Genomic DNA, 11437 nt, shown 5'->3' with positions numbered 1-11437 from the left:
TGAAATTTAATTATCTTGTTTACTTGCATATCGGTCTTCCAGAATCGAAAGAGTAGTAGCATATACATGTTATTGTAAATGGAAGTACATGTACTCAGTTCCTGGAAAATACAAAATTCCTATTAACAACTTGAACACTTAAATGCTTAAATGTATGATCCGGTAGTTATAGTGGGCTCCTTGAAAAGTGTGGATAAGAAATTTTGTTGTTACAGACAGTAAAAGGTGAAAGTCCAAGGTCAGAAATTTATATATTGCACACCGTTTGATATTTGGATATTTTATTACAAAAAGACGTTAATGGTAATACAACAAACAGAACTTTATGATGATTTAAACTTTTCTATCGTCAACTTCCCTTATTATCTTCCCCAAACGAAGTTTGGAAACATATTGTTTTTACTCTGTTATACAGAATACATGAATTTTAATTCTATTGTCATACACATGCATCAGTATAAAGCAGACATAATATTATATATTTTTTCATCTAAACTTTCTTTGCTCAAGAATTTAATAATGATATAGGCAATAGTGTTTTCATTTGCTTTGAATTGTGATTACAAATAATAGAGTATCGTGTAATACCAACATTGTACTACAAATGTAATTTTACATGATTATATGGACAATTAGACATGATTCCAAAAAATGTACTCTTTATCATTAAAAAAAGTAAAACAAATACTGGAGTCCCTTAGAATCCTTCTGAAAATTGTTTTAAAAATCATTATTTCATCCAATTTGTCACTTCAACTTGTGCAACCTTTATTCGTGGTAGCCCATTTAACACCGGATTAAACATTCTGTACTTTCGGAGAAAAAAGTTTCTTATGATTCTCTGATGTAAATATTACCAGAGTCCTTACGATACATAGCATTTTCAAAACCAGATGTTATTTCTGCTGGAGGTGGAGTGGAAAGCTTTTGTTTCTTGAAGACGAAGGCGATAGCTACCACAGCAAAAGCCAGAAGCAGAAGTCCCACAACAACACCAATTATGGCAAACGTGAATTTAGGTATTTCTGCAAAATTCATTGACACTAATACATTTCTTAATAAGTTAATCATTTTAACAGTTTTTGGAAAATTTAAAAATAAGAGAATATATTAAAAATATGTTCATTTGTACGTTCTCTTTATTGCAAAAATAATTGTATAATCTTAAACAATAATTTCGGAGATACAGTTTTAAAGTCATTTTACTGTGACAAGATTTTAATTCCAGTTAATTTACCTCTTCGAACATTTTTAAGAGATAGAGAAAGAGAACTTCTGTATCTTCTCAGAATAAACGTACCGAGTTGACCAGAACTGAACTTTTACATGCTAATAGCTTCCGATCTCTGAATTTTATTTTTACCTGTTTTGCTTTTAATCTGAGACGATTGCATGATACCAGCAATGGTTGAAGAGAAAGTGCTATTGTCAGAACTTGAACTATTATCAACATCTGCTGATGTAGACGGGAAATATACCGCAGTTGTTGCACTAGTTGTAACTTCTTCCCCAGATGAAACTAGAAAAAACATTGTACGCGTAAAATTTATTTTCAATATAATGTAGTTGTTACTGTGGCTCAAAATTCAATATATATATAAATTAAGACAACAAGTTTTATCTCTGCACAAGATATAAATACACGTTCATGTTTTGATACTATGAAGTATGTTACTTTTAACATATATACAAAATATTCACTATTTTTAAGGTTCTATCCCGGGTCAAAATGAAATTTCTTCATTTTTAGCAAGATAAACAAATTAACATGATAAAATGATAATAAAAATAAAAAATACTGATAAAGTACAAATAAAAGCTAGTGAACTGTATTCATTATAAACCTTTGTTTTGCCTGTCAAATTATTACCTTCATCTCTACAAACAAATCCTCGACTCTGCCTACAAGAAACCTTTGTTTAGCCGATCAAATTTTTTCCTTCATCTCTACAAACAAATTCTCGACTCTGCCTATAAGAAACCTTTGTTTTTTCAGTTATTACCTTCATCTCTACAAACAAATCCTCGACTCTGCCTACAAGAAACATCATTCCAAGTACCGGTAGTAGCCATTTCCACACACTCTTCGTTTTGGCTAAAGAGACTGTCACTAGGTTCATTGGTATTCCAGTTAGTATAATCCACGGTGCTTTTGTCTGACCAGTAGAAGTTTACTGAAAAGAAAATCGAGACATTAGGGGTATAAGCCATCATCGCAGATATATATGCTTTTTATCTGTTCACAAATTGGTGATATGAAAATGGTAATGCCGTTTGCAACGTATTTTACATCTGTAATTAAATCTGTAACATGACTTTTTTATTTCAGAAATAAGAAACGGTGTAGAGTAGGCATGTATGATACTCACAATATGACCACATGAGCTAGCTCATTTAGCTTTCAACTTAAGACATATTGATATATTGGTGGAATATATATATATATATATATATATATATATATATATATATATATATATATATATATATATATATATAGATTATGGAATGCTCAACTTGAACCCTCAGCTAAATAATTGTATTGAGTAGATATTTTTGAACAAGAACATAACTTATAAATTAATTGCAAATAGCTTTTTTGATAATTGTAGCCACGATTTACCTTCTCCGATTGGATCTAATGGCAATCTTCTTCTTGAAAGTCCGATCCAAAAGGAACTTGTCGCACCCTGTCGGATTGCAAATTCTCTGACGTGTTCCATCTCGACGGCTGAATGGATAGAGGCCAGAGTCATGCCAAGATTTTGGCAAATATGCTGGGCGTCTGTCCATGTCCCTTTTTGCTTCATTTCTATGTAATAACATGCACCATTGAAAGCCATGCCTGTTTTTGGACACTCAAGAGGCGCTGACAGTGGTAGCTTTCCTAAATAAAAGAAATACTTTCTTATGCAAAATTTTCGAAGCATATTTAAAGGGTGTGAGAGAGAGAGAGAGAGAGAGAGAGAGAGAGAGAGAGAAATCTCATTTCATGTGCATATTAAAACCTGGTTCATCGTTTTTGAAGAACTAAACCCGTTAACAAATATTCGAAATCGACTTTAATATCGCGGCTTGTTTCAACGGTGATATTTCATTGATCCAAACAGCCATTTATTTATAATTTAAAACAAAATATAGGTTTAACCTTATCTTTAATTTATATATCAGGGGATGAATCCTCATGTATAAAGAAGGTATAAAGATAGATAATCTGTGCAAATATCTAATTTGTCCGAAAAATTGAGTTATTCGTCCAAACAAATTTCTTATTTGTCCGGACAAATATCTATCTAATTTGTCCGAACAAAAAACTAGTTTGTCCGAACAAACAACTAATTTGTCCGAACGAATATCTAATTCGTCAATACAAATATCTAATTTGTCCGAACGAATTTCTAATTCGTCCGAACAAATATCAATTCGTCCGAACGAATTTCTAATTTTTCCGTCCAATTAACTAATTGTCCGAACGGATTTCTAATTCGTCCGAACAAAAATCTAATTCTTCCGAACAAATAAGTATTTTTTTTTTATCCGGCCCTCCGGCGGTGCCGTGCTTCAGAAATCAAATATTATTTATAATATAATATTTTTGATTTGTTTGACGTTTTACAGAATTATGTATCAAGATTATTTCTCGACTGTTTTCAAGATTTTTGTTATCATGAAAGGTCTACATCACTGTTCGTTTCGGGAACTACTGCTGCACCGTAAGTACATCGTCATCAATCCACGTTATCTTTATGTATATCTTCTTTCCAAAATAGTCGAAAATTCCATGTTATATTAAGTCAGGTAACGTTTAAATTCATATGTATATGGTAAGCAGAAAGGCTTGAATAATAATATTAGTTTCAGATTTGTGAAAAATATGATGATTAAAAAAATTAAGTTTAAGTAAAAAGAAAAAAAAAGAAATTAAATTTGTACTAGCAACTATCATTAATGCAAAATAAAAAAAAAAACTGGAATTTTGGGGGGCTTGAGCCGGAGACCTCAAACATATAGAGAGTTCAGCGTAAACCACTACGCTACGCAGACTTTTAGCTAATCATGCGTCTTTTATGTATATATAACCCCGAGTTAGAGTCTTTAGGAAAACAGGATAACTGACGTATATTATCAATTTTTAATATGAAGACCAAGTTAAACCAAAAAAGATTTTGCATATAACAGTACACTATGATATCAAAAGAACACAGCCCCTTCAAAATGTCTCTGGTTTAAGTTGGTTCAAATACATAAATTTCAAGTTTTTAAATGTTCACTTGATATTTCTCCATATATCCCATAGAAATTCTGTAAATTTCATTAATCTTGTTTGAGATAATTCGGACTATTTTTGCCAGGTATTAGTATAATTTGTATTTGTTTACAGGTAGATTTATTTGATATCGTAAAACAATGGAATATTTTGAATGTTTGTAAATGCGCTATATTGTATATGCATGGCCGTAGGAACCGGGGGTCACGGGGGGGTGGGGGTGTGCCCCCCCCCAATAATTTTGCCGATATATAGAATACTGTAGAAAACTTATCTACTATATGCCTGTGCCCCCTCAATAATAACGTCTGATGACTTTTTTTTTTTTTTTTTTTTTTTTTTTTTTTTGCTTGTCAAGAAATTTTGGTAGTTGATAGTGCCCCTTTCAACTGAAAATGTATGGTTGTGCCCCCTCAAGGTGAATTTGCTTCCTACGGGCCTGATATGCCATTTGGTATACTAAGTGCGCTGATACCTAAAAGTTTACAATTAAATCTTGATGAAGTCTTCATTTGTTCCAGATTTTATTCTTATCATCCGAAAACTGAACTCTATCAAGAAATGCTTTTTTCCCTGTTTAGTAACGGCCAACATTAGTTGTTCTTGGAAATCAGAAGGCATTGATATACGCATCTTGATATAATCTACACATATGAACTACGTTTCATTGAAATAAAATAAAAACATTAAAATGTAGCAATATTTCATAATATATATTTTAACGATAACAAAAAATATTCCCTTTTGACCTCTGCTAATAAATCAGACAAAAACTAAAAGAGAATAGTACCTTGAAATGTTCTATATTTCATGTGCCTAAAACATCGTTCATAGAAATTTTAAAAATTTATAATTTTTTGTATTTTTATGTAGCCCTATTGCGTAGTTTTATTGAAATATAAAAAGGATACTGTAAAATGGGTATTCAATAAAATCACTTAAAACATTTTCGTGGGGGTCAATTTTCGTGGTATGAAGAGATCCACGATTTTGTGTTCCCCGGCACGTGTAAAATTTGAAATACTAACACTTCTTCAACCACTATATTTAATCCCAAAGAACCATTTATTTTTTGTTAAACCACGAAAACTTGACCCCACGAAAATATGTAATTTCCTAGTCTATGGCACTTTGATCAGTGTTTTCAAACAAACTGATGAATGTATCTTAACAAACTTTATCTGGTATTTAATTACTTAATTACAAATTAATTCGTATTTGCAATGGCATTAATAAAAAGGATATTGACGAGAAATTTATTCCTTGAAAAAGAAATGGCTTGGCTAACATAATGTTTTACATAATAATGAAATAAAGCTACCTAAATTCTTTTCACACAAATAAGGAAGATTAATTTTACAGGAACGGTCTTGCCATTTGTTGTTATGCGATAAGACACAATCCTCTCCTGGTCTCTGTGATGGTTCCGACTGATTCCAATTAGAATAAAGGTATGGCAGGCCATTGCTCCATTGATAAAGGTTTGAAGCCTAAATGTAGAAAATAACCGTGCAGTGACAATAAGTTAAGTGTGTATAAAAAAAAAATAAATTTGATCTCTGAAATGAAAGGGATCTGATCATAAACATACATTTGATTTCCTTAATCCAATCCAAAATGTCGTCATATTAAATTGTAGTGCAATGGCTTGAATGTAGCCAAATTCATAAACAGTGGAAATAGCAGCAAGTGTTCCATTCTCGAGTCTACAATGATGATCAGCTGATTCCCAGTCCAGTCTGATGTCATTGAAGAACCGATAACAACTTTGTCTGTTCTGTACGTAGTTTGGCGGGCACTGTGACGTAACATGTGTCGCAATGGAGGGATCTTGGGGAAGAACATGAAACATTTGTTTTGATTTTTTTTATACATCTTAAGTTATATCAATCGTCAGCTTTTAGGAAGTTTTGTCATAACTTCTAACTTCAAAACTATTTATTACAATTCAATTTTTACAGCATATTTGAACAATGCAAAGTATAAAATAGGATATTTAGAAGAAAATTCTTCATATCTACAAATTTGTTAAATTTAATATCTTGGAATTCTAACCCTACATATCTATACTCAGAGATTTATTTTTTCGTTATTAAACGCTATGAATATTAAATATAAGTTAAATTGATAGTTTTAGAACAAATTTTACACATTCACTCAAAAGACTTTAAAAATATATTAAAGAAATCAAGACAAAATTCACAGGTTTTTTTTTGCCTGAAATCACATCTTTTAACAAATATCTTAAAGTTCATTATTTTAAACTACACGATAATTCTAATCAGTTAGCACTAAAGTCATAAAAAGCTTGATAAGGGAAAATATTTTATTGCCTATTTATATTTTTAATACCCCAAATATGATTCTTTTTTTAGAACAAAAATTTCACACAATATTTATGCGCATTAATTTGCAGGATTTTTTCAATAAATCTTATTAAAACTATTTTACATAAAATAAAATTATATTAATTGCCATGATTAAATCTGGTAAAGTATGATTAAGGTTAAAGTTATAAACCTAAAAGTAACAATTTAAGTGCAAAAAAAATTCACGTTCATTGTATCGTTGCTTCGTAAGATTCACACTGACCCCCAATTTTCTTTGCGATTTTGAGTCTTGCTGAATGAGTAGTTATATATATATATATATATATATATATATATATATATATATATATATATATATATATATATATATATATATATATACTTTTCAAAAAATTATTGATGAAACTCATGTCAGAAATGACATACTTAATCGTATTTGTAAGTTATTCAAGGTCACAAAATTAAATTACAAGTCTTCTGATGACACTTTTATTGCCGTTCTTTGAAAAGCTTAATAATACCAATGCATACCAGTATATATTTTAACATTTTAAAAACAATGTAAAAATAAATGAAAGATATTTGCTCAAATAAGAACACCAATTTACTATAAAAAATATACAGTCACATATATTTCAGTTACTATTATAGTTACAATATATCTTAGTACTCACTAGTACCTTTTAGCGCTTCACAGATATAACCTTTATATTGCGAACAATGTACCGTTTTCCACTTTCCTACATTTAGCCCATATTGACTCTGCATTTCGACACATGATCTCTGAAAAAAAGAAATTTAAGTAAACAATCCATTATGTATTGCTAACATCACACAATCATAATTTTGTATATTGAAATCAGACCATTGTATTCCGAAAGAATGCAGCGTGAGCCCCTCCTAAATACTGATTCTTAATATACAGAGGAACAAAAGGAGGGAAGCTAGAAGACAAATCTCAAATAGGACGCAACTTGGAATCTTTGCGACTGGACTGTGGATCAAGTGTTTTTCACATGTATTTCAGCGATATGAAAATAAAATCGAATAATTTTATGTCGTAAGCGACGCATGCATTTCCAATTATTACGTGTTTATTTGTTTAGGAATGTCCAAAATGACTAACTAAACACCGAAATCAACTGGTGGATGTCAAACGATGTCAAAGCAAAAATATTTCAGGAATAACATTCTTTAACATATACATGTAAGAGACGGACTCTCATTAAAGAAAACCAAGAAACAAACACATTAAGTTCAAATATCAGGGCTTTGAAAATTTAAACAACTGGTATCCAGGCAATACATTGAAGAGAGTTTCTTTGCTACAATAAATTGTCCAAGACAGAAGTCAGAATGATAACGGAGTTCGTGCAGAAAAGAGGCGTATTGGCTTCACTCCAACCATCTTTTTCATCCCACCATTTTAAAAATGTCCACCATAATTCAGAAGTCTCTGATGATACTGTAGCTCTGTTTGTTTATACTTGTATAGTTGCACCTGAACTAGATTTTTTAAAGTTTTATATACTATTATGCAGAATGATAAACCCAGATGATTTCTAAGCTTGTACCAAAATAAAAATAAAATTAAACATAATCTGTAGAAGGAATAGCATTCAGAAATGGTTTTACAGATCATTTTTTAAACAGCCAAGAAAAAATCTTGAACAATTAAGAAAAGTATGAGTTTTGGTATATTTCGTCCACTTGTGCACAAGGTTGTACAGTGTATTTAAATCAGACAAAACTGAAAGAGTAGTGTTATGATTTTTATGGACAAACATACAGACGACAGACACTTTATCATCGGATGAGCTCTCGTGATATTTGACAAGTAGAGCCAAAATACAAAAAGGGCATTTACGTAATACCTTTTCTTGAAATATCATGGAATTCTTAGAATTGTAGATACTGAAAATATTATACGCCTAAAAAAAAATTCTAAAAGTTCAGTTCATACGAAGAATTATATTTTCATGAAGCTTCAAATACAGTGGAAATAGTTATGTCAGGATTTGAAAAATAATAAATAATAAATTTTTAGATTGTTTGTATATTGCTTTACGTCCCATTCGAGAATTTTCACTCATATAGAGACTCACCATATAAATGTACCGCTGAAGGGCTTTAAATTTTGACCTTTACTCGGCACTCAGGGCCAATGAGCAGTGAGGGATCTTTATCGTGCCAACGCCTGCCGTGAAACGGGGCCTCGGTTTTTAAGGTCTCATCCGAAGGACCCGCAACTTTCACTTCGAAGTGCCGAGCGCATGGCGAATGAACAGTTGCTACCCATTTTTTATCGACTTAGGTCAGTCGCGGCAGAGATTCGAATTCACGACCTCCCGATCACGGAGCGAGGACTCTACTGACTGAGCTACCGTGAACGGTAATAACTTTTAGAAGGGTGTGGGTTGTGGTAAAAACCATCGAATGTTTTTATCCATGCAATATTATATTAAGAATAAACCAGAGTTTGATGTGGCAGGAGATGCTACTTAGAGGCGGAAGGATAGCATTCAGTTGACATATGATGAGAATATCAGTTTTCTAAATCATATAAAGATGAGCAATATGAATAGTGAACAGGATACAAACATGCTTCCCTGGACACAACAGTGGGATCAAGAGCCTAGGAGGAAGCATCCCCTGGTCGCACCCACTGGAGTTCACGATTTTGATCTGGTAACTATTAACTAAATGAGCATTTTTGCCATTTACTTTCTCACAGATGCAGTCGGGTCCCTTCGCTATATACCAAGTATAGAAATACGCCAAATATTACAAAAAATTCAGTCGGATTCTATTTTACCGATTGTGTTGGTTCTCTGAGATCCCAGTTTGTATAGGTTACTTCTTGATTATTTTCCCAGAGATATTTGTTACCGAACCTCCTCAGTCCAATCCATAACGTCTGTTTTGTCTCCTTCAGCAGACCAATGACAAAATCTGGAATTAAAAAAATCAATTCTAAAATATGATAAGTCGTTAAATTGTTTTATAGTTTTATTTAATTAACAGAAAATGGCATATAGCAGGCTCATATTTTTCATTAATTGCTATTTCTCAACAATGTAATACTGTTAACGTACTTATTTTAGGGGTAATAATATTTTAATGTTTTCCCGGTGCTTCTTGACCACTAATTCATGTTCTCGCTGGCGGGAAATTGCGCTAAGTCTTGAGTGTGTTAATTTACAGTATTCATTAATAGTGAAATTTAAATTATAACGTTGAATAATGTTATCTAGATTATTTACATCTCCATTTCATCTTGAGTGTGTTAATTTACAGTATTCATTAATAGTGAAATTTAAATTATAACGTTGAATAATGTTATCTAGATTATTTACATCTCCATTTCATCTTAAATATAATGGAATATCCGAATATGCAAGAATAATGAGAAAGGAAGGACTGTAATGTTTCATATTACAAGAAAGCAAAGGAAGTGAAATGAACAAAGACGGAGAAAATGCCATGCATTCGTCTATTTTGTTTCACACGAAGTTCTCTATCTTGCATATACATTCTCTTAAATCTCTCTCTTTCTTTCGAAATCGGACTACTGTCTTGTGTTTTTGCACATACGTTTTGCATTGTTTGCATCTACATTTTAATTGCAATTTCTGACTTTAGCGACAAAATATTCCAAGAAAATTATTTAAGAAATGAACTTAATTTTTGAGAATTCATGAGGAACATGAACTACGACGCTTCACGCCTGCATATTTCATGAAGCGCGTTATTTTTCTGATGATTTGCCAATTATTTTTGTCATTCAACGATCGTCTTTAAAAAAAAAACCTTTGCACTATTTTTTGACTTCAATTAGGTCACAATGGAAATATTCTTAATCATCCCCCGGTAGTTCATGATAACATGAACTTTTTTTTAATTTGCAAAGAATCTTAAAGAAATATTTTAAAATGTAAATATAGTAAGACAAACCCTGTTCTTTCTGGTCTCTGATTGATAATAAGGACGCTCCTTTTGTTCCGCTGCAATCAGATTTTGCATTTGACCATGTTTTGGGGACATCCACCAATTTATAACATTTACTCCCTGCATATGAATAATATAATGTTAGTATAAACTAAATTGCTTTAAAATATTTTTTTATGCACAATGTAAAATGAATTGTCATAAAAAATTATATAATCTAAGTATGTTCAAATCATTATTGAACAAACGAACCTACCGTATGGAGATGGAACGAATTGTTTAGGGCATCCACCTTTTATAACTGAAGTAGAAACTTGACTAGATTTGCCCTTATTTCGTTTTTTACAAACAAATCCTGCTAAGGTGTTTCCACAATTGTTATCATTCCAAACCCCACCTGAAATAATATGAATATTTATCAAGTACAGAAAATAAATAAGAATTGTGGTATTAATTGATATCAAAGATGACAGAATAAGTGGATAACACCAACTCAAGACAGTCCTCATTTCTAAGTGATATTTCAATTTTGAAATTCGTATTGAAAAAAAAATATATTTCTATATATAGATTATTGTACATATATATCAATATTTGTGTAAGATTTCTTTCAGGTATGCAGTGCAGCAATATTTTGTCCGAGATAAAAATACAAATTAGGGTATCCCATATAAGGATCTAAATATCCATCATTAAGAAAAAATTCTGATGTTAATTCAGAGCATTTTTGAGTAGAATAGGTTTTACCAAGATAATTTTTCAAAGTACCTACACAGTAATTAATAAATGGAGATTGCAATGAGGGCTATGGGGACTAGCAATTTAAATACTAAGAATATCAATAAATGCTGTGGTGGAAAGATGCATTTAATCATTAGGAATTTTGTAAAAA

The 11437-nt window shown here is 31.3% G+C and overlaps 1 protein-coding gene across 2 annotated transcripts in view; it reads right to left on the bottom strand.

The window, feature by feature from the left end:
* Positions 1–264: 264 nt before the first annotated feature.
* Positions 265–11437, bottom strand: part of LOC133182116 (macrophage mannose receptor 1-like) — a 43610-nt gene continuing 32437 nt past the window's right edge. For both annotated transcript variants that reach the window (XM_061316841.1, XM_061316842.1), the window contains 10 exons: positions 10802–10942; positions 10552–10665; positions 9413–9549; positions 7278–7380; positions 5859–6097; positions 5589–5757; positions 2624–2887; positions 2004–2174; positions 1364–1519; positions 265–1025 (listed from right to left, as the gene is read on the bottom strand). In XM_061316841.1, coding sequence (XP_061172825.1) covers positions 832–1025; positions 1364–1519; positions 2004–2174; positions 2624–2887; positions 5589–5757; positions 5859–6097; positions 7278–7380; positions 9413–9549; positions 10552–10665; positions 10802–10942 — 1688 coding nt within the window. In that variant the 3' untranslated portion in view covers positions 265–831. The remainder of the gene's footprint in view (positions 1026–1363; positions 1520–2003; positions 2175–2623; positions 2888–5588; positions 5758–5858; positions 6098–7277; positions 7381–9412; positions 9550–10551; positions 10666–10801; positions 10943–11437) is intronic.

Source organism: Saccostrea echinata, unplaced genomic scaffold, assembly GCF_033153115.1.
Source record: "Saccostrea echinata isolate AGI-Se365-2 ecotype Australia unplaced genomic scaffold, CSIRO_AGI_Sech_v1 ptg000009l, whole genome shotgun sequence".
Taxonomy (NCBI): Eukaryota; Metazoa; Mollusca; class Bivalvia; order Ostreida; family Ostreidae; genus Saccostrea; species Saccostrea echinata.
This window is presented reverse-complemented; position numbering and strand designations above follow the sequence as displayed.